This window comes from Denticeps clupeoides, chromosome 18 (assembly GCF_900700375.1).
Source record: "Denticeps clupeoides chromosome 18, fDenClu1.1, whole genome shotgun sequence".
Classification (NCBI taxonomy): Eukaryota; Metazoa; Chordata; class Actinopteri; order Clupeiformes; family Denticipitidae; genus Denticeps; species Denticeps clupeoides.
Genome location: NC_041724.1, coordinates 14377115 through 14401242, shown reverse-complemented (window position 1 = coordinate 14401242; position 24128 = coordinate 14377115). Strand labels below are relative to the sequence as shown.

The following is a 24128-nucleotide window of genomic DNA, read 5'->3' as shown; positions in this document are numbered from 1 at the left end:
TGTATTTTGCTAAACAGCAAACCGTAATAACCTGTGACAGCACTCAGAGAGTGTGCGCTTTAGAAAGCCATTGCTTTTGATTGTTCCAATTGATTTCTCTTGCAAAAACGCTGCTTCGCTGGAATATATATTCTGTCAACGCCGAGGCGGAGGGTTTGGAGAAGGAGCTCAGGGAGGGCCAGGGCTCCTAGATAAACAACCGTGCCCATGATCATGCACTAAATCATATCAATGCTCCAAAGTCGACAAATACCCCTTGCAGCTTGCAGCCATTTCTTTGCAATGCTAAAACAAAGACTCAGAAGAACAGGACAGTTAGCTGATATAATACTGTACACTTATTGGCCGCACCAGCAGGGTTCAATTTAACTCAACACACTCAACACAACACGAGAAGCGTTAAAATCGTTGAAGGCATCCATGCCAATTATGGAAAATAATGCACCAGAAGTAAAATAAATTATTAGTAGTAGACCTCAATACTGAGAAGAAGAGTATTCTAGAAAAGTAGGTACCTCCTGAAAAACAGTAAACTAGTCATGGTCTTTGAGGTTGAGAGGTTTATATGCCCATATATAAAAGGCATAAACAACAAAAACATGATAAATATCATAAAAAAACCAACAATGAAATATTTGAAGCTTCTTATCTGATCCAGTGTCTTTTCCCCACTGGACAAACGGCATCCAAAAAGGATTCTGAAAAATAGACCTGTTATTTTAAAACTATGGATCTGGAAGGAGATTTATTGACTAGATTTGAGCCTGGCAAACAGCAGTAGCCCATACATCTCTAATACATCCTTTCCATCTCGAAAAAGCAAACCCTCTTTGTGGTCATGGTAAATGGTAGTTTTTCTTCATTTTATTTGATCTAAAAAATGGGCCCTTTATCTGAACAAATACAACCCAAATTGGAGCAGCAAATTCTTCGCAAGTGTGATCGTGACACAAAGCTCAGGTTGTGTCTATTATTTTTATCGTCAAAATTGTTGTAGAACAGCGGATGCCCGTTGGGGAAAAATATTTCTGACAGGCATTGCTGGGTCCATTATTGTGATCCACGTAAGAACCCAGGCAATGTCTAGCCATTATGTGATGATGAAAATTATCACTGCTCAATCTGTCAGAAATCAGTTTATATATAATTTGTCGGTCAGCCGTTGCTTCAGTCCAGCAGAAGAGTGATAGTAGCCTAGTGGGTAACACACTCGCCTATGAACCAGAAAAGCCAGGTTCAAATCCCACTTACTACCTTTGTGTCCCTGAGCAAGACACTTAACCCCAAGTTGCTCCAAGTTAACCCCAAGTTGGGGACTGTCCCTGTAAATACTGATTGTAAGTTGCTCTAGATAAGGGCGTCCGATAAAGGCTGTAAATGTAAATGTAAATGAGTGACTGAGATTCTGGCAGCTAAATGGCCAGCCACTTGGAGAAAACACAACTGATGGCACTATTCACACTTCATGGATTAAACCGGAGATGGGCTATATCTCCTCTAAAAGAGTTTTACTTGTTGCTGCACTCAAATGAGTTCTGATAATTCTGTAAAATCAAATTCTAGACTACCTGCTTACAAATAAAGTGCAATTTAGTGCCATTGACATTCTGCATGACAAAGCATTGCAAAGTCTTCTTCTTTCACAAAGCTGGCAACGGTGAAGACCCTCCCCACTCTGATTGGCTTGGTTCATTGTAGGTGTGGTTGATTTGGGTTTAGGCATGAAATGAGTGAGATGGTGGGTCAAAGCTTTTCAAAATCATTAATTTACATTTAGCCAAAGACTGTGATTAAATATTGGGATAAACATGTGTTTTAATTGTAGGGTTACAATTAAAACACATGTTTATCCCAATATTTAATCCATAGGCACCATTAGCCTAATCACAGTCTTCGGCTAAATGTAAAATTAATGATTTTTAAATGGCATTTCATATAGGCCCTTCAAATACAATGTTGATACAATTAACATCTTTCAACATAAAAGGTAATAAAGTAATAAAAGCATTTAATGCATTTCATTCAAATTGTAATTTTGGTGTATTAGACTGTGCCTAGATGCTGCAGAGAAGAGATGCAGTAATGCACTGGAAATTCATTTTTCTAGATGTCTTTCTGCCTCCATAGGGAGACCGGGATGCAGCCTGCATAGTGCTTCAACAACATCTGTCTAAAAAAAGAATCCTTCCACCAAGACATCAAGAAGACGTGAACCCAGGACGGCACAATGGCTCAGCTCGAGGGCACTGCAGGGCAACAAGTCCGCACTCAAAACCTTACAAAACACAACTAAAGATATTTTGAATATCTTTAGAAAAAAAGGATATAAAAAATAATATACAATTTGACAAATAGCAGGTTGACCTAACTAGTTTCTGTTTCTCATGTTCCACAATTTCCTGCTCTGCCTGCAGCATCCTTGTCTTAGCCTCAAGTCAAATGATCTGCTTCTCTTTTAAGGCTGTTCAAGCTTTAAACAGAAGAACCTGGCACCACGCTCCATCTGTGCTGATGCCTCTTCATCTCGTCATCATTACAAAAACAATCTATAAAGTTTCACTTTATGTATCTCTTGTATACCTAGCCATATGTGTTGCCTGGCAACCATCATTGCTCTGAACAATTGGTGAACAATTAAGAGTAAAGCATTTTCTGAAGAAGATTTTCAGTGACAAACAGGTGAACGTTAAATATAAAAAGACTTTGCATCTGAGACCAGGTTAAATCCTGTTGACACATCAAAATGCTTGCTTGTAAAATTGATCTTTTAATTCATAAGAACATTCTCAGGCTCTAGTTTCAAGAATCAGATGCTGAAAAAGATGCAAATACTCAAATATTTAATACTAAAACTATGGTCATCTAATTAAATAAAGTACTTCTTTTGGTATTTAAGTGTTACTGATTGGTCGATAGTAGACATCCGTGACTCAGGTTGCATAGGGAACTCATCTGTCAATCATTGGGATCATACATTACCATCGGTAGTTAGCATTTTTCACTAGTTTTCATTAAGTGCATCTTCAATTTAATGAAGTTATTCTCTTCACTTAGTGTGTTTGAATGCAGCGTCAACAGTGCTGCATAGCTAAGATCCTCCTCTGCTCAGAAAGTTCTAATGCAGGACCGCTTGTCACCTGCATATTGTCACTTGATGGGTGTTTCAGTGTAGTTCTGGCTATGGACCACTCAATAATTAGGAATACAATGGCCTCTTGTGTGGTATGGGCAAATATTGACTGAGGTGCTACATATTGTGCATAATTGGGTAGATTCAACGCTATCAAAACACAACACTCTAATTTTATTTCATTCATTTCTTTTTGTCATTTCTTTTCACATACAAATAAATGATATCCTGCAAAGAACAGTGGAACAGAACACATCTTATTCTGCCATATGAAACTGAAGGAGCCCTAAGATGCCCCAAGCATGACCACATGCACATGACAATGGTATGTCAATAATTTTCTTGGTAAGATGAAGGTCAACATCGTCATGTTTTTACGGGTTATGCTCAATAATAATGATGATAATGTGACATGAGGGGACAGGCGGCGCTAATAAAGGTGATTTGAGGATAAGAGATGCATGTTTGCAGATTTAATGATACACATGTATAGAAGCTCACTGATTGCATCACAGGGGCTGAAGTAGCGGCTCATACAGAAGTGCACAATCACTCTGATGACAGAACACTTATCTGTGGTTGTGTCGTGGCCTGTCATTCAGACGCATCTCAATTGATGTGATTTCACGAACGGCGGACTAATTAGCTGGAATCTGCGTGTATTTGTCTCGCATTCATCTGAAACACAATGGCTGCGCGGTGGAGCCGGGAGAGCCAGTGCATCCTAAGCAGCCCGCCGCCGCAACGGTGGTGTTGCCTGAGGAGTCACTGTACACACGAGAGAGCGTATCTGCCAGCGTTCACAGGAACGTCATAATCTCTGGGTTAAATCTTTTCACTTCAAGGATTAGCTGGCATATCAAAGAACAGCATGCGGTATCACTAAACAAGGGGGTGGGGAAGTCAGATAGCAATTGTGATTTCGGCTGGGAGGAAGGAAGATGCTCTTGTTCTGCTACGCCCCCCGGGCAACTTCGGGATGAGTCTAGTAAAGGATTACCCCGTACAATGCACTGCATTGTATGCCTCTTTACACACAATTGATGAATGAGATATTCATGGCTGAATTGAAAGTGGGTGCCAGGGAAGCAGCTCCTTCGCCTCGTTCCCCGTCTCCGATCTGATAAAACAGTATCTAATGAACAGTATTTGCCTGAAATGTCCACGGAAATTTCTACATCCCAAAGCTAGTTACGATGGTCAACATAAATTTCAGCAACGACAGGTCAGGAGAATTGGTTTGCCCTGCAGTGCGCTGCACTCGGCAATGCGTATAATCTGAGAGCTAAGACGCTTTCTTTTGCTGGACACCATGGAATGGAGAGCTCTTCCTGGGGACTGTAGGGCTTTTCGCAATTAACGTCTGCAGAGACAATGATGGGAATATCGTCGCCCGGTCCCTTATCTTGGCAATTGATTGCGGCCTTTGTTGTCAATCGCCATTCGTCTTCTTTTTTTTTTTTTTTTTTTCGGTTATTTACCTCTCAAGGTAGTCAAAGACAATCAGGCAAAGACAGTTGCTTAGTGGGACTTTGCTGAAGATAAATAGCACCAATTCATTCCTGCCTTCCCGCGGTCTAAAGAACCACCGTGAAGTGCTTCAACTCCGGGCTTTTTGTGTGGGAGGACAAAAAAACAGGGCTGAATCACACAAGAGATTGGGCTCCACCCCTATGCAGATCGAATCTAGATGCTTGTGAGTGGACTGAGTACAACGTAACCTGACATGAATGAGAGCAAAACTGTTTGCGGCCTCCTTGAAAGTCCTATTGCCGTAATCGTGCCGAACTAGAAGGATTCGCCGCAGCGGCGCAGACCTTCGATCTCCTCCAAACTGGCTTACCAACAAAATGGGAACGTCGATGTCCAAATGGCGGGAAATGATAATTATTATTCTGCACGCAAATACGAATTGCAGGTTATGGGCGACTATTGGGATTGTTTTTAAGATTGCTGTCTGATTACAACGTGTTTTCTGTCATTTTACCGGCCTTTTCATGCCAGCCGTTTCATTAGGATGGTAATAACATTCTGAAGGATGAAATTACTGACATTACGTGCATTGCGGTAGCATGTACTTTACGTCAACATCTGAGGTCCCAGTCAATTTTACAGGCTCAAACAACTTATCCTTTATTTCTTTCATTATCTTGTGTAATATGTGCTTTGGAAACATTGTTCAACAAGTGAGAAACTTGTCACATGTCCGTGCCACAGTGCCACACGTGTTTTAATTCCAATTCGTTTTTTTTTTTTTTTTTTTTTTGCAACTGCCATGACCCGCAGACGAGGTAAATGAACTTGGCACTTCGCGTTTGAAGCAAAGGATGAAGGAAGCTTCCCCGTGTGAAAAAAATCAAACGTAACCGAGGCAAGATTTCGCATTTTGCCGGGACTGTGTGCCATGACTAGTTATGCCTTTTAAGTGTCCTCTTTAAAGTTAAGCAGTCAAGGACAGTTAGAAGGCTCCTAATATGGAGCGCTGAAGGAGGAAAGGATTCTTCTCCCCACCCCGTAACACCGCGCTTCCCTGTAGCGGCGAAGGAGCGTGTGGCGAATAGAGGAATACAGTAGCCATGAATAAATAACACGGCGGGCGAATCCCCGCCGTGGCTCGTCCTCCGTGCCCATCATACCCATTCAGCCTCACCAGGGCCCAGCCCTGTCAACACCGGGCACGACGCTGACACGCCGGGGAAAGGCGGGACCTGAAAGGAGATAAGCGTTGCGGCGGCCGCAGGAGCCATGTGACTGATGCGAGAAGCGAGTCGAGCAGACTTGGTCCTACGTTTCGCGAAACACGGACATGTCGGCCTCGGCATGTGGTGAAAACCCTTCAAAATTGCTGCACGCGTCTAAGCAAATGAATGCACGACCGATCGGGTCGTTTGCCGACGTTGCCCCCCCCCCAACTCCCCCATTCCGATGTATAATTTAACGTTTGCGAGAATGAATGTGCATTTGATGCGATGGGACCCCACCGCGGCGCATCTGTGCATGTGACGGGGGTGCGGGGCGCTTACGAATCGCTCGCACGAGGACGAGTCGCGGGGAGCCCTCTGGAGGGGCCGCCATGATCCCGCTTTATCCCAGTTTTCCCTCCAGCAGGAAACCACGCGCCTTGCCAGTCGAATTCATTATTAATGAGACGAGAAGCTGAACGTGGAGGGGAGGGATGTGACGCGTACATGCTTCCCGCATGGCCGTGGCATGGCGCTCCGGAAAGTAGAGCGCGGCCCTCCCGGTCAAGGCTGAACCCTCCCGGTCAACGCTGAACGCGCTGGAGTCGCGTGACACCGGCGCACTCTCCCTCCGTTGTCAGCACGGATGAAGGGTACAAGGTAACATTCGACACGGGCGCTCGGCGACGTTGCGCTGCGGTCATCAGTTATCCTACACCACCCTGTACTGGTCAGTGAAGTCGGGGGCACTTAAACTCCAAAAGAGAAAAAGCCAGAAACGACTTTCAGGGGCGAGCAGCGGCAGATAAACAGATTGGCGGCGGTACGGGCAAAAGGCGGGATAAAAAGCCATAAATCTCCTGCTGACAAAAGCGCGGTGCTCACCGCCGGCCGGGCCCAGCGGCTCCTCAGGCTGCAAAAATAGAAGCTTCAGCGTAGTATGGCTGCGGACGGTCGCCGCACCTCAACGTTTCGTCTCCACGGCGCCTTCCGGCACGGCAAGTGTCCGGCGTCCGCGCTGGCGGGAAAATAAATAAATAAATAAATAAAATACCGCCAAAAAAAAAAAAAAAAAAAAAAAGACTGAAGCAGCTCTTTGCTGAGCGGCAGCGGGTCAAGAAAACACGGCTTGTCAGGGTGACCCTAATCACGGTCAGGCCGAGGCGGACTCCGATTTCACTTGTGGGCCTTATTTCAGGTCGCCGCCTGAAAGTCGGCCGAGAGGGCACTGTCATTATCTCGCCGAGGAGCACACAGTCGCCCACTCGCGCCGAGAACAAAAAACAAACAAAAAAAAAACACCATCGAGTTTCTGCTCCAGACCCCCGGGGCTACGGCTGAACCTGGATGAATCTGGTGCGCTTCCCGGTCCCGCAACTCCGCGCTTTCCCCTTTCCGAATGAGAGGAAAAAAAAAACAAAAAAAAAACGCTCAAACGCTTCAACTGAAGATGTCAAATGAGAATCCGTGTTTTATAGCCTTTTTACAGTGATGGTGGAAAACATCATTTTATTTCAGTCGGAGAAGGTTTACAGCCAATCGCAGGGTTACAATTCATCAGCATTGAAGCTAAACTATTCTGTCAATGTGCGAGTTCGGGGACGCACTTGCAGACATGCTTGGAGCGGGGGGACAAGTCGTTGCATGGGGAGTGGACACGTTAAGAGCTGGGGAGGATGACCGGAGGCGCTTGGCCAGTTAGAGGGAGGCAGGAGGTGAGTGGAGCAGTGGACGTGCCGGGCTCCGTGGGGAGCAGCGTGGAAGGAGGCGAGGGGACGAGGCTGGGGTGGACCGGGACAGAGGAGAACAGGAAGACCGCTGGCTTGAGGATGGTCCGGGAGCGTGGGTTGGATAGGGGGGCATCTTGGGTGGCACAGGTGAACACCGTTGCTTCTCTATGGGTGGCAGGAAGGTGGGGTAGCGTATACGTATCGTCGTAGTAAAAAGGGGGCAGGTCAGGCAAAGGTCGTAGACAAAAGACAGAATCAATCAGCCGTTTGTAAAGAAGACTAGCGTCTCTGGGAAGTAAATTCAACAAAGAGCGGACAGCGTCCCCCCTGGTCACCTGACCTTTATACTGGGCGCTGCCTGCTTTCACTTCCGTTTCCGCGTCTTGCTCCCTCTGGTGGGCTGGAGGTGACACGCTGGCCGTGACATATTCATTTGTGAGTCTAAACTACACATCTATGCTCTTCTTTGCAAACTAGACCAAAATCACCTGAAATGCATGGCCCGAAATACAATATTTTGTGACAAGGGTCATCTTATAATCAGGGTTCATGTTACATACATGCCAATATAATATATTTAAAACTATATTTCTCAAATTGTTCGGTTTAAAAACGGTTTAATTTCATTTTCACACATGCCTGTAAAAAGGGATGGATGATCTGGAAACCAAACCAGCAATCCAACAAAAGGTATTATTTTTCATACATCTGGATCATAAATAATAAGCACATGTTGTTATGCTTCAGTCGGCATGAGGCCACTGATGACTGCAACAACGGAATTCATATTATTGGCCAACTGAAAATATGAAATCACAATTAGTCAACGATTGTGATAATTGAAGCATCTCTGTAACATTTTTTGTGTGACACATTCCATGAAGTATCAGCGTTAAACCATTAATAATGTTATTTCTAAAACTGTTTGGAAGCTTCGACTTTAGACTGCAATCGTGTGAAACTAACATGCTAACACTGCCACACCCCTCAGTCACTAGCATAAAAGTGAAGTGATTTAATAAGTAATACACAGCAGCACAGTACATGGTGCACAGAGTGAAAATTGTCCTCTGCATTTATCCCATCACCCTGAGTGAGCAGCCATGAGAGGCGCCAGGGGAGCAGTGTGTCGGGACGGTGCTTTGCTTTGCTGATTACGGGGTCGGTTCCTTAACCGCTAGGCCACCAATTGAGTGTCACAAGCCACATTCCATCGCCGCCATGCATGCAAGCGCCCTTTTTTCGTGTTTCGGCTCCGCCTTTGGGGCCTCTCCGTCCCCGCTGTCACAAACTCACACTGACACGTCTAAAACTGTGTATGTGCTACCGGGCGTCTCGTCCCGGTCCTGAACTGGCCCGGGCTAAATAAAATTAGACAAACCTGCCCGCAGTCGCTCTGGCCGCTCGCTTTTAATTACCACAGATCGGCTGTGAATGCACTGACCAGATCGCAATCGTTCCCCGCCCTCGGCCAGGCGAAAACGAACCGATAGTTACTCCATCAGTGTCACACGCTGTGCTTTTTATTTTTCCCAGTAGGCCACGTACAAACAAGGGAAAAGGCTGAAATCCGAACACCAAAACCCGGTATCTACGAAATGAAATAAAAACCACCGTACCGTATATTACAGATAGAACGATACAGGCCAGATTAGGGCCTTTATCGAGAGGCGAGGCGAGCGCTGCCTCACCTGAACGCGTGCCGGCGCAAAAATGAACATCTGACGAGCCAAGCCGGCACAAATAACGTCGGCGGGCGCCAAATCAGAGCGACGCGTCGTGTGCTGTAGCTCGGGAGAACCGTTCCGGCCCTTTCCTGAGGTGCTTTTTACAACTTGTGTACATTAATAATGCACGGCCTGCTCACGCACGTATCACACACGGCGCCGGAGAGAGGAGGCAGGAAAAGAGAAAGAGACTTGACATGATGCAGACTGCATTAGCTCCGTTCACAGCCGAGTCCCTCGTCGTTGGGAGGAATGGAGACGAAAAAAAAAAAAAAACAGTTGCCTCGTATCCAAACGTACAGGCTGTGTACAGACTGCTGCACAATCGCAGTCCATCTGCCCTGAAAACTGTCTTTTAGTATTATTATTTTTTTTTATCGGGGTGGAAAATATCCCTTCTTAAAATCTGCATATTATATAAAGGAGGGCCATGCTGCATTTGGGCGTAAGTAGAGCATTAAAGCGCAGCTCCCAGCCCTCCGTTTAGGATTGGTTTCCCACGGCCGGATGGAGTAGAAAAAAAAAAAAAAAGAGAAAGAAAAAGAGGAGGAGTGCATGTGATAGGGCATTAAACAATGGCATGTGAAGTGCTTACTAGGCGAAAGGCAGGCATCACTCGAGCTCGGGGTCGGCGGGGGCATCTCCCTGGGGTCTACAATCTGGATAGCGGTTAGCGCCACGCTCCTGCTGCGTCTCCAGAAACGGCAGCCGCTCGCGCGGAAAACCACCCAAAGGCCCGTCCATAAGTAATCAATAGCACCCGCTTTACTGGCTTAACCCCTTAGTGATAGGCACTTCCCCTTCATAATGCAGTAAGTACATGTTCTCGGGGAATGTAACTACATACTACATACGGTGGTGGTCTGGGCTCCAAGGAATTTTAAGATGCTAAAGAATGGATTTCAGAAGGATTAATTATCATTTTTTTGTGATTAATCTCTAAACAGTGTTGCAATGGAAAACACCATGAAAGGGTGGGATTTTTGCAATCTTACCTATAAAGATGTAGCTGCAATAAAATAGATATTAGGAATTAAAATTGGGGAAAAAAATGAAGAATTTATTGAAGGGGAAGATATTTACTGTGCTGTAGAGGCTAGGCAGGTTTATTCCTAACAGTAATTCTGAAGCTGTTCATGAATCGACATAATATTAATGAGAAACAAAGAATGTATTAATCATTCAATTTGATTCCAGAAACGATATCCATAAATCAGAAAGAAAACCAGCATTTAACTACTGATATTAAATCAATGAATTGTCGAAATCTGACAGGGGGTTTTGGTCACTTGAACAAATTTGCTTGCATCTGAGACTAACACCTTTGACTAGATTAGTTTAATTAAAATGTGTGTACAAGCAAATCATATTCACATTGTTGGTTTACCTTGTACTCTAAGAATACTCTAATACTCTGGTCAAAAGTGCTGAATTACATAGATTTGGGTCTTAAAAAAACTCAATTTAGATCGCAGTCAATCATAGGAATCCAAGAGAACGACAAAGTCAGCATCTCGAAGTTGTCCATGCGAAATAAAATCAGTCCAACCAGCCGGTTAGTGCTCCGGCTGCTCGCTTTTAATTACAGCAGCTCGGCGGTGAATTGGTAAGACACGGTGCCTGCCCTGACATCCTCGCACCGGCCCAATCTGTGTAGATATATGTGGGTGGCTAATTAGCGAGCTCCATTAACAGATCTCGCAACATTTTTTTGGCCGCACTACTCGCAGTGACCAATTCCTGTACCTGCGGTGCATACGGCGGCACTAATTCTGTCCCTGGTTGCTAACCAGGCTGTCCACTGTCATTAGCTCGCCTCCAGAATGGAAGCAGCTCCCGGGCTTCATAAGAGACGAGGCAGATCAGGATCAATGACAGCCATGGTCGCTCTGCAAGGCCTCTTGTTTAGGAATGTCCATCCAATTAAGTCAATCCGCCCTCAGTTTTCCAAGAATTCTGCGAATGGCATTTTTTAAATATACATGATCTAGCCACTAATTAGTTAAAACACAGAACTAATTAGACAAATGCTTTTGTTGCGGACGCGCTGGCATGATTAAAGATACTACCAGTAGTATGAGGTTAGAGGACGCAGGGGTTAAATAGGGCATAATGCTTCTGTTCATAACGCATGACTTTTTAAAACTTGTCACACTGTAGCCACGCTGTTTCTTAATGATGATGTTTATGATGATGATGATGATGCCTATTTCAACCACCTTATTTAAATACCTGGATGTGATGGTGTAAGATAACATTCAAACTCTTCATCACTGCTTGCTTGTGATCACATATATTTTTTATTAAGCATCAATTTAACTAGCAAGCAACTGAGCATAGACATCCAAATTGGTTTAAAAGCAATGGAAAAATGCATAAGATAGCATTCTGACGTTCTGAATGATAATATATATAGTGTCCCCATGAGAAATCTCACATTTCATTGCTTATAATAAGACTTGGCCTAAAACGTGCGTGGATCCTGTGCGAAACACAGCTTTACATCAGACCAACCACCAGGTTTTTTTGACTTGGTGACCAAGTCATAATAAATTTATAATAATAAATCGACCTATTCACATAATTTGGACCTATCAGTGGGGACACACATCTATTACTCATTGACTTTAACATCATGTTGAACACTCTTTGTGGATTTTTTTATTTATGTACTTGTTACAGTTTGAAAACTTTTATTTATATTTTTCTTTTTCTCCCGATGGCATCTGTTGTAATTTAACATTGGCTCCGAGACATGTGGCGACAGACCGCTTGTCCGTCGCGTGGTCAGCACATCACTGGGAGCAGAGTTCAAAAGCCCATCCTAATTGGGCTTCCCTCGCGGGACGTCTGCTCCCTGTCAGACGAAGAACGTCCACTCCTCGGCGGAGCGGCGTCTGTCTGAGGCACAGTGATTAGCACCCTGCCCGGTTAATTTTAGCAGGGTTTGGAACGGGACTAATCAGGAATTAGGGGCCGACATCCACTCTAAAGCGCCTTCTTTACGCGTTTCGCGGGGCGTACTTTCAGGATGGGGGAAAAAGACAATTGTCTGCTGCCTCCGATTATCCCCGGGAAATCCTATAATCTGGCTGAAAGTACTTAAGGAGTCAAGCAGCAAAATAAACAACATTGATTATCATCCACTGTTCTTTTTTCCCCTCCGGTGGATGGATGTGGAACTTTGGTCGCTCCCGCCCCCCTCTCTGCCATCTGCTTTGGCAAATGTTAAGGCTGGCTAAATACCTCTGAGTCCTCTGTCCAAACCAGATTACCAGCTCCTCTAAGATGGGCTGTGCCTCTCCCAATCTCTTTTACACAAGTAAATCAAGAATTTTGTCCTGGATTAGCGGGATTACGTTGGCCAAAGACAATGCTCTCAACCGTGTCTTTAAGTCTCTGCCGCTCAACCTGTTCCACATCGAACCCTCTAACCCTCGAACTCTTGGTCAAATAAAACAAACGCACTCCGCCTTTCGGCGAGTGGTCCACGTGAGTACTACAAATTGGATTATTATGTTCCTAGCGGTGTTGCTAGAAGTTGTGTTGTACAGAAAGTTGCTGCAAGAACCTGGACAGAAAGAAGAAATGTCATCAAATAGGTGACATAGGGATGTAGAGTACGAACCAGATGACCTCAAAGTCGCTGCGTCAAACCATTGTGTCCCCGGGCAAGACACTTAACCCTGAACTGCACCAGGTGGGACTGTCCCTGTAACTAATGACTGTAAATAGCTCCAGATAAGAGCTGCTTACAGTGTAATGTAATGTAGTACAAATGCCCATTAAGGCTTTACATCACATTACATAGATAAGCTAATTAGCCCACACGTACCTTGACTGGGTCTTAAAGATCTTTAGAATAAAAAGCTGTCCTTCCTCCACCCTGCCAAATTTTGATCAGTAAAAATATGAACTTTTCACTTAACGATCCATGCAAATAGAACTCAAGTGCTGAATTACCCGTAGTGATAAAGCCATTTTCCAACGGGTTCACTAAACAGTTAACATTTGTTAAAAAACACTCATCTGAAAACAAACCATTATAGACTTTATTAGCATTTAGTCAGAGTTATAGATGCACTTAATTGTACTTGTTTTCGATTGCATTCAAGCATCTGTTTAGTATTGGTGACCTGTGTCACCAGTTCTGTCTCATTTCATGCTGTTTTCAGGCTGAATCCTAATCAGGGACACGGCTGCCAGAGCCCATCCAGTGACAGGGCGTGCATGCCTTTAGACAGAAGAGGGAAACTGGAGGACCAGGAGGAAACCTGATCCAACATGGGGAGAGTATTTTGTTATTGTTAGTATATGTTCTTTGTAAGGTGTATAGGAAACACAATGTTACTGCTACTTTCAACATGCAAAAGGGCAGAAAGTTACGTAGAGTTGCCATGAGGCTGGGGCAGTGGTGGCCTAGCGGGTAAGGAAGCAGACCCATAATCAGAAGGTGCCACTGAGGTGCCACCAATCAAGGTACCGTCCCCACACGCTGCTCTCTGGGTGGTTTTCGTGTCTGCCCGCTGCTCACCAAGGTGATGGGTTGAATGCAGGCGAAGCATTTCAGTGTGTCACCATGTGCTGTGCTTGCAGTGTATCACAATGACAGTCACTTCACTTTCGCTTTAAATTGTACACAGACATGGCATCTCTGTACACCAGCAGGTGTAGACATGGGACACGGGAATCGCTAAGGACTCTGACATTCCTCCACCCAGCTGGGAGACCCTAGATTTCTTTTTTTTTACAACCTTTGACCTCATTAAACATCCTCCTGGACAGGAGGAAGACAACAAGACTTGAAGGATGGTCGACAAACTGCTGTCCTCACAGATTCCACTCAGGCAGGACGCAACACAGTACATGCCCTCTAAATTAAAATCTTTTTTTCCTTTCAGAAAAGAGCTTTTCAAAGATGCAGGGATTAGAGTGAAACAACAATGTAATTCCTTTCGTATTTAATCTGGAAATAGAGTCCCTTCTTAGATGCAGAGCTCAGAAAACCTGTTCATCCACAGGAACCACACTTCCGCAGGCCTAAAACGTGCGTGGATATTGTGCGAAACACAGCTTTACACCAGACCAACCACCAGGTTTTTTGACTTGGTGACCACTCGTGTCCGGCACATTTTACAACCAGCTTACAACCTTGCAGAATTCAATATTGAGACAGAGGTTATTCTTATTGTATGCTAGTCCTCAATCTCCTAATGTCGCTTCGGTCTTTTGGTGGCCTGTGCAGAGCCAAATATTTTATGAGGTGTTGGTACTCCTAGTGAAAAGTTTGAGAGCCACTGACCTTCAATCTTTAAAATTGTATGTGGACATGACATCACTGTAGCTGTAGGAAGTGCTGGTGACTTTAGGAAAGGAAGCGCACACAAAAATCTGGCATCATTCTTAAGCCACAATACATTTACATTTACATTTACAGCATTTATCAGACGCCCTTATCCAGAGTGACTTACAGTCAGTAGTTACAGGGACAGTCCCCCCCCTGGAACAACTTAGGATTAAGTGTCTTGCTCAGGGACACAATGGGTGTAAGTAGGATTTAAACCTGGGTCTTCTGGTTCATAGGCGAGTGTGTTGCCCACTAGGCTACTACCACCTAGAAGAAGCAAACTCCAGAGCGTTCCTCAGATCTTTCCTGTCCTCTCAGCTACTGGATGACAGGATGCTTAATAGAAACACGTCTCGGTAATGCAGGAGTTCTAGAAACTTTGTTGTAATTACAAATGCAAGGGACCAATGACATTATGGGACATTATCTCAGTAGGGCGGATAACTGTCCCCCTTGGATACGAGTGATGCCACTGCTGAACACACACTGGCACCAAATGTCACCTCCACAGGAAAACTCTCGGAAAAGAAACGGCGCGGCATGGAAACGTCCAGGAGCTGCCGGGCTGTGCCGCATCTGACCGGCCGCGTCTTCGCGTCGCCGAGACGCACCACTGTCTTCTGGCTGTGATTTGACTGTTGTGCACACAGAGGTGCACTGCAGCACGGAGAGGGGGGGTGATTGAATTATTCAGTCTGGCAGAGATTTGGCAGCAGCCTCCCGGAGCCTCCTCCTGCCTTGAGTGCAAAGATTTAAAAAAAAAAAAAAAAAGAAAAAGGAAAAAAAGAAAAAAAAAAAGGGAAAAAAAAGAAAAAGGAAAAAAAAAACAGCAAGAGAGCATCTTCCTGTTTCCTGCACCGCCGCACAGAACACGTTCGCCGCCGACGGCACGGCGCACGCAGTCGGCAGCGATGCCTCGGGGGACCGGATACGTTGTTCTCGTCCCACGGCTGCTAAATTCCCGACGGATTTATAACAATTAAGGAGAGGCCCGACGCCGGCGCGGTGATGCAACGCGCCACGCGGCCTCCTACTGCAGGGACAGGCCTCCCGGCGCCAGGCCGGAGGACACTGCTCCGGGTCCCGCGCAGATCACAATCCCTAGCAATCTCCTAATAGCGCATCGATTCTCGTTTACAGCGAAAGCGGCGTTTATTTATGCACGCCGCGACACCGGATGCAGTTGCGGCGGCGCAGCGTTTAAGCCGCGGGCCGCCACCGCGCGATGGACGCATTAACATTTCCAAGGTTGCGCGGCAAGTCTTCCCTTCGGAGGTCTTCCATTATGGTGACCATTACATTACAAAGCGGGCCACATTAATCAGCCCCCTCATAAACTCTGACTCTATTCAATTAGGGATCCATGAAGGGAGACATGTTCTGGTATCGACCAAGCGGAGGCACCGCCTGCCAAGCAGCCATGTCACCACGCCAAGTGCACTACAAAAATTCAAGAATGTCGACACAGCGCGTTTGCTTGCAATGTGCGTGTGTGTGTGTGTGTGTGTGTGTTCCCTCAGAGTAAATGCATCAGAGTGCATTTACGTAATTAGCATTAAAACACTGGAACACATTTCCCCCTTGTTGGATGAAATCCTGCATAGTGCAATAAAAAGAAAAAAAATGAGAGTGTTGAAAACATAATAGTACAGAATCATTTGACTTGCTATGAATCAACCTTTTGAGCCACACTCTCTATATGCTAACAATTCGCAAAAGAACAAATTGCTGCACTTAGCACAGGGTCATTAATCTTAAACAGACAGGAGTCCAATTCAGGACAGCCTCCAAAACTTCAGTGTGTGACTGCTTCCAGAGTGATTATGAAATGAATCATGTGTCTAGTGGGGCACTTTCAGGAGAATCAGCATCACGAATCTACGTTGAATTCTGTCTCAGTTTTTAAAATCAACCTGAGTATCAGCATTGTTTCAACAGCTAGTTTGTTAATGATTTACTGTAAATCAGTTTCAAATGTGTTCTATTCAAATTGCTGACCTAAAGATCAACCAATACAAATTAACAGATTTTTGGATACACATTTAGATTTTTAATTGTAGTAAAAACAATATACAGTACAGGCCAAAGGTTTGGACACACCTTCTCATTCAATGTGTTTTCTTTATTTTCATCACCATTTACATGGAAGATTCTCACTGAAGGCATCAAAACTATGAATGAACACATGTGGAGTTATGTACTTAACAAAAAGTGGAGACATGGTCTCCACAGTCACCGGACCTGAACCCAGTCGAGATGGTTTGGGGTGAGCTGGACCGCAGAGTGAAGGTAAAGGGGCCAACAAGTGCTAAACACCTCTGGGAACTCCATCAAGACTGTTGGAAAAGCATTTCAGGTGACGACCTCTTGAAGCTCATCGAGAGAATGCCAAGAGTGTGCAAAGCAGTAATCAGGGCAAAGAAACTAGAATATAAAACATGTTTTCTGTTATTTCACCTTTTTTTGTTAAGTACAAAACTCCACATGTGTTTATTCATAGTTTTGATGCCTTCAGTGAGAATTAAAGAATTCAGTGAGAAATAAAAAAAACACATTGAATGAGGTGTGTCCAAACTTTTGGCCTGTACTGTATATGCATGCTGGGCTATGTATATTGTAACACCAAGTCAGTGCTCAGTATTCAGTATTTAGAATTTCAGTTTGATGGAACTGTTTCAACTGGCACAGTTTAAACCCCTTCTCAGTGCTGAAGTTGGGTCACGTGATGCCCGGCCGCTTACTCTTAATACCCTTCCCTCAGGGATCCTCCACAAAAAGTTCAGCGCTGCTGCTAAATAAAGTGGCGGGGCATATAGCGAAACAAAATCCCTCTGATTAGTCCAACTGCCTTCCAAGAATCCAAAAGTCTATTCCAGTGTGAGTCGTGGCGTTTGGGAAAGTACGCGGTCCCGTTGTACACCCGCTAACATTTTGTTGGTGACATTGCAGGTGTGTGTTGCGCTATTAATAGCACTTTGACATTTGCACACCCTCTCCGAAGAGGCATGTGTGTACTCAACTGGGGTGTGCGCCATTTTCTCTAATCACGAAGGACACGCTTCCCTCAAGGGAGACGATTAGCTCTCCAGTCTCGATATATAAAGCGACTTTGATAAGCAATTAAACTGTTTCCATTTCTTCCCGCCGCTCCCTCTTTTCCTGGTTTCTTTCATGTGCCCCGGAGAACAGCCTTCCGCAGGGGCTGTGCAGCGGCAACACGAATAATCCGACCCATCGGGTCAGGGTGTCGCGTGGAGGTTTTAGCAGCGAGTGCCGGAAACAAACGGGTCTACTTCCGAGCCTCGATAAGCATCAGCGGCGCGCTCTGTGCTCCTAATTATACCGCAGTCACTGGTTCTTTTTTTTTTTTTTTTTTGGGATGTGATAAAACGATCACTTGCTCTCTCACACTCATTAATTCACCTTCTCTCAAATGTTCGCATTTTCCCATGATGCTTTACCTGTGGCTGACAGGTTGATTGGGTTCATTGGGTGTCTCAGCTCAGTAATGACACAAGCAGATGTTAAATTCGATTTTACCCCTTATTGTTTTTGCCTTTATCATTATTATCTCTATTAAATAGATGTGTCACAACGCTGTACGTTTGCCACACTGCGACCTTTGGCTGACTGAGCTCCGATTCAGCATCGATGCATTAGTCAGACGGTGGCGATGAATGACGATGGTGATTAAGCGCGGTGAGGTATGCATGATTGAGGCACATTAGGCAGAATGAATGACAGTTTTAATAAACCAGGCCGTGGGAAATGAGTGGGTACAATGCAAAAAAAAAAAGAAAAAAGAAAGACTTTAATAAAACTCAGAAGCCCAAAGATACATAAAACATCGTACAGTTTTACTGATCACATTGGCAATTTAATAGTACAAAGGTAACGTAAGGTGCATATTGTACTTCACATCTGGCAAAAGTAATGACTCCTTCCTCTCCCAAAAAAAAAAAAAATGCATTTCTACTAATAAAGCATAATAGATTTGTCACATTTCTATATATAAAAAAAATAAAATAATTGTTTGATAAACCATTATAGCTGTTGCAGTGGCACAGTCCATATTTGGAGACTGCCCTGTAATATTTCCAATGGTGGAATACGTGTACTGTAACGAGCGGTATCATATGTAACATCGGAATATAAACAGTGCTGTGCGTTGTGTGACATGATTCTGGGCTGTTTACCTTATTGCTGCAGAGGCCTGCTAAATTTGGTGTTTTGGTATATCATACTCCACTTACTGAACAACACGTCCATTTACGTCCAGATACGTCTGCTTAAGCCTATGGAGAATAACCTGAGCACTTTTTTTTCATTTATATAATTTATATTTATTTCATTTGGAATTAATTAAACATACTGCACAGGTTAAATAAGCTCTTAATAGCAATTCTGACTACAACAGACAAACAAATAAAGGTCTTCTTTAACAGCCAGTGTTTGATGAGAACAGCGAGGATCCAGTCTCTTGTGATTGGTGGCTTGGGACAGACTATTATGTCCCCTGATTCCAGTGTGTCGGCATTGACTCTCTCTCTCACACACACACACACACACACACACACACACACACACATATACACTAGCGGTTACAGGGCGTCTAATGCTCGCCTCCCTGTGTGCTGGCACATTGACAGTGTCACTGAGTGGGTGAAAGAGTAGTCAGCACTGCTGCATTCATCAGTGGAGCTTTAGTGTGCTCAAAATCAATCAGCCTGCAAAAAAAGTCACCTTTTTTTTTTCTTCCATATTGCTTTTTTTCTTCTTTTCTTTTCTTTTCTTTTCTTTTTTTAACAATGCAACAGAATAAATACACACACAGACAACAGTGAGTGTGTTTACAATATGTACAGTTAGGTGTGTGTATATGTAGGGGTGCATTCAATTCATGATTGGTAGGAGTGGTGCGGTGTAACTAGGTGAATGCAGCCAGGCCACGCCCTGTTCAGAGACTCTGGCGAGTGATTTGACAGCCGCTTGTCACAACCGTTCTCTAGCTAAAGCTCCAGTTGGGCCTTCATGCGGCGTGGTGGTTCTTTCTCTCTTTTGTCCCCTCTTTAAAGTTCTCTTTTAGAGTTTTTCGTTCCTCTCTAGGTGTTGGATTGAGGCGGGAGACGACCTGTACAGTATGGATGGTCTTCAGTCTGTGCCACCCTTCCTCCCTCTCTTTTTCTCTCTAGGAACTGGCAGCTAGAGATTGATTTTAATCCTTTGGGAGCGAGCTGTACCTGGGCCACAGAGTGTGCCATAGAGTGGTGGTTTCAGTGCCGTCTCCTGTAATATAGAGAGACAGATATACGGAGATTGGAGTTAAAATGTAATCTGGGCAGCTAAGGTGCAGTTTGCACACCCCTGTGTATGATAATAAGAACACTGAAATAGAAACGTTTCTCCCTGCATACATTAGAATCACATATACAGAGATATACAAAGAGAGGGAGGGGGGGGCAGAGAGAGAGGCAGAGAGAATGAAAGTAATAAGAGAAATGATGGACAGAAGCATTTCTCAAGGCTGCCTTTCCTGGTTACAGCGCCTTGAAGAGTGCTCCTGCCCGTGCTACTGGCGGCATGTAGGCTGACCCGAATGCTTCAGACACTCCAGATTATTTATTTATTTGATTTTTTTTTTTTTATTTCCATCCACCACGCTACTGCAGCACTCACCCCTTATGTCTGACCAACAGTACGCGCTCAGCTCTCTTAGCCCAGTCACACAACTGCTGCTTCTTGAAGATATATGTGAGTGGGATAAAACCGAATCAAAACTCTTCATTAGCTAATGTACTGTTGTGTGAGACAATTGACCGTAATAGTATGTAATCAAAAATGGTAAAATATATAATATACAACATTTTACCAAATGTTGCTGTCATGTTTCTTAGAGAGATAGAGAGAATAGAGAGATGTGACTTTAATAGAGTTCTGAATTACAACTGTATGTTCTTCAGTGTTCCATACTATTTAAAATGTGATGCACAAGAAATGAATGTGTGAATGAATGGATTATTTGGTAATGGATGTATTTTATTTTTGTGAGGGGGGCGGGGGCGTGGAATATTCATTTTCACCTGCCAATGAGTGCACTACTAGGTTTCAGTCTGCCAAAACACTTAATTCAGACACTCCCCATCTGTAATGTCTGGCAAAACAAAAAGAGTCCTGCATTATTGGATGGGGCATCAATCACCGGCTGAACAGCTAACTGAAGGCTAGATGAATGCTACTTACAATCTGCACTCCAGCAGAGTCCTTGTAGAAGGAATGAAACACAGCGGATTTCACCCTCAACAGAACCTGAAACCTGACGTAAGCTGCAGCCCGAGTGTTTAGTGTCGCATGAGCTGTGTCACTCATCGGCCGATTGGTTTTCAGCTTCCCAACCAGATTGATTTTTTTTTAATGGTGAGTGATGAGTACCCCCAACCGAGTTCCACGTCTGCCAATGGATCCCATTGAATTCAGGCCTAACTGGGCAATGGAGAAATGAACACAGATGACTATCTAGTTTTTCCAAAAAATAAAAACAAAACATGGCAAAAATAATAAAGTATACAATGATTAAAAAAGATGCTTGTTCCACCGCCAGTATTCAAAAGCAATCCACATCAACCAACTGGATTTTAATTTCAATTTTCAGTGTGTGATGCAGTTGTCATACGAGACCAGTTCAGTTATATGCACGTGCTATTTGAGGTCTAATTTCAATCACATTTGTTAGCGGTTTTAATGTTAGTAAAAGGATAGTTAGTAATCAATGAATGAGTGAAATATTAGCATTAAGGTTTAGCATAGCATACATACTAGCGTAGCATAATGCTATGCTATGTAGCATAGAATACATTATTTTTCACCGACTAAAAAAACGCCTATTTACCAAAGGAAGGTTCTCCTCATTTGCATTTTAAATGCGGATCTGTTAGTGTCAGCTGAACTTATGTAACCTGAATTCACTGCTTTCTACTGAAATTTGCAGATGTGCATTTTTTTTAATCATTTATTTAGTCTTGCTCACCGCAATGCACTGTCTAACGCTTTAGCTTGCCTACAGCCACATTTAATGTATGGATGTTCTGCGTCAAAAGAGATTAGCTTGGCACAAACAATGACCTAAAAATGCACCAGGCACCAGAAATATGGGCCAAACGTAGATCCTATTGGCTCTTCCATCCCCACATATTCATGGGCTGTCGGAGATCAGTCATGCAGGGTGGTGTTCATTTGATCTGCTACAACTAAGGCATATATTCCAACAGAAGCTCCCCATCTCTAGGGGGGATTGACCTCTAAAATCGCCGACAGGGAACAGTGAGAGTGAGATAAAAGACACAGATGAGTGGAGATGGGAAACACACAAACTCCTTCTAATGCACCAAAAAAAAAAAAGGGATCCCTTTGCATACTGTAATCCACGCAGCGCCATAACTCTGTTTTTGTCTGGCCTTTATCTTCAGCTGTTATGGGTTCTGTTATAACACGCCCTGACCTTCATCTGCACAGATTGTTTCTCCAGAAGCTAAGCATGACTTAACGCCTTAGCGGGCCACCAGAAGGCCGGAACAAGGGGGACTATTGGCGATCAAAGCTCTCAACCAGACACAGAGCATGGAAATACAAAAATAATATCTCTATTACATAATGACAAACATTTTGTCAGTAGTATTCATTCATTTTCTTATTCTGTTCGAGAAATACTCTTTGATCTCCATAATTTGGTATCATCACTCTCAGTAATGTGTCTTTTAAAAAGTAATTATAATACTTCTACCCCCCTCTTGCACACACACACACACACACGAGTTCCAATGTAAACACGGCACAGATGTTAACAGTTAAAACACGTCAGGCAGCTCACTGTGGGAAAATTTGGCATTGGCTCAGTCGCTTTGGATAAGCATTTTTTATTTATTTTTTTCTAACAAAAACACAACCGTGAACTACTGTGACTATTTTAAGTCTCTGATTTGGCCTTGGATGTATTTCAATATCTTAGCCTGATGCAACATTCTGACAACAACAGCAAATTAAAATTTCTGCATAATTCGGGATAAACATAACCGAAGCTGACAGAAAGCCATTTGGACAACTTGACAGCAAACGTAAACTGAATTATGAACCAGGAATGTTAAGCAATCTGTCTGCATAAGAAGGTTTACGAAATAATGAGCCACGGCAGAGATTTTAAAAAGGTTTTTTTTTTTTTTATCATGAAAATGAGAATATTAACTCAGCGTGGGTGTCACCTACAATTACTACGTGTGCAATGTATGAGGGTACGTCTCATACGCGCTTTACATTTCAGATTTCACATATGCAGTCCATCCAGGATTTTGCCCTGAAGCAAGTGAAGAAAATTATTGTTCAACCAAACTATTTGTCAGAAGACATTATACTGTATACTGTCCAGGGTCATGGATGGAAAACAGATGAATGTCTTGCATTTACTATTTTATTGTTAATAAAGTCTACCCCAAAATAAATAAATAAGTGGTAATATAGTTAAAAAAATCAGCCATAAAAAGATCCTAAAGGGACTGATGACTGAATTAGAAAAGTACCTCTTAAAAAAAAGTTAATAAATAAATAAAAACTGTTCATAAATATGCATGTACACATTTATAAACTTTCCTTCGGTCATTTAAAAGAGTCTAGGGTATAGAGCTGGATGTCAGGGATATATACGTCTTCCCTGTCGGGGTACCCCTGTTCCGTAGCTCTGCTTTATCCTTGACCTTCGTGACCCGAAACTGCAGAGCTCAGTTTTTGCCCCGTGGTGCACAGCTTGCCACCACAACACAGGGCCATGTTTTCTAACCTCAGATTTGCATCCAGTCCCTGCGCTTGCCTTTATTTATAAGCCACTTTGCATTTGACTGCGTCTTCGGGGAATTGGGGAAGTGGAATACGCTGGTGTTTAAATCAACTTCATTAATGCTAATGGGGGTAGTAAGTGTGTGTGAGTGTGTGTGTGTGTGTTGTAACTGTTGTCTTGGTTTCTTTTGGGGGGTATTTTTTGGTGTGGTTAAATTTTGATGATGCAAGAGGGTTCAAGTTCACTCTGTTTTCACATATTATTCCATTTTCTGCTTGGGAAGCAGAAAAAAGCCTCCACACCACAAACAAGTGCTTTGCCTTGAATGAACACAATTACTCTGTCACCAACAAACAGCCCTAATGCCGCTGTGCTGCATAATTGCAGCATTTCCAGCATATTCACACTTTCCTTGGGTTGTGTATCGCTCCCTGCTGTGCCTGACTGGCAAGACGATGGAACGCAGCGAATTCTCTTATTATCACTGATCAGAGGCAAACGCCGAACTCCCTCAATGAACCGCTCATTAGCGCCATGCCGTATTCTCCAAATTCAAAGCCGACGGAAGTTCGCTCAAGGTTTTATAGCTACACCCCCTGACCCCAACAAATGTAGTGCGATCTACAATAAGACAGTTAGAAAGGTGGAGGTTATGGGCAGGAGTTGTGAAGGGTCTTAAAGAGAGGAAGTGC

The 24128-nt window shown here is 43.8% G+C and overlaps 1 protein-coding gene across 6 annotated transcripts in view; it reads right to left on the bottom strand.

The window, feature by feature from the left end:
• The window catches only part of pcdh11 (protocadherin 11), a 152900-nt gene that overhangs the window by 109256 nt on the left and 19516 nt on the right, over positions 1–24128 (bottom strand). The window contains exon 5 of one of the 6 annotated variants that reach the window (XM_028960103.1): positions 18452–19901. The exons of the other annotated variants lie outside the window; for them this stretch is intronic. Within the exon in view, the coding sequence (XP_028815936.1) occupies positions 19818–19901 (84 nt within the window). The 3' untranslated portion in view covers positions 18452–19817. Of the gene's footprint in view, positions 1–18451; positions 19902–24128 lie in introns of those variants that run through there. 6 annotated transcript variants of the gene reach the window in all.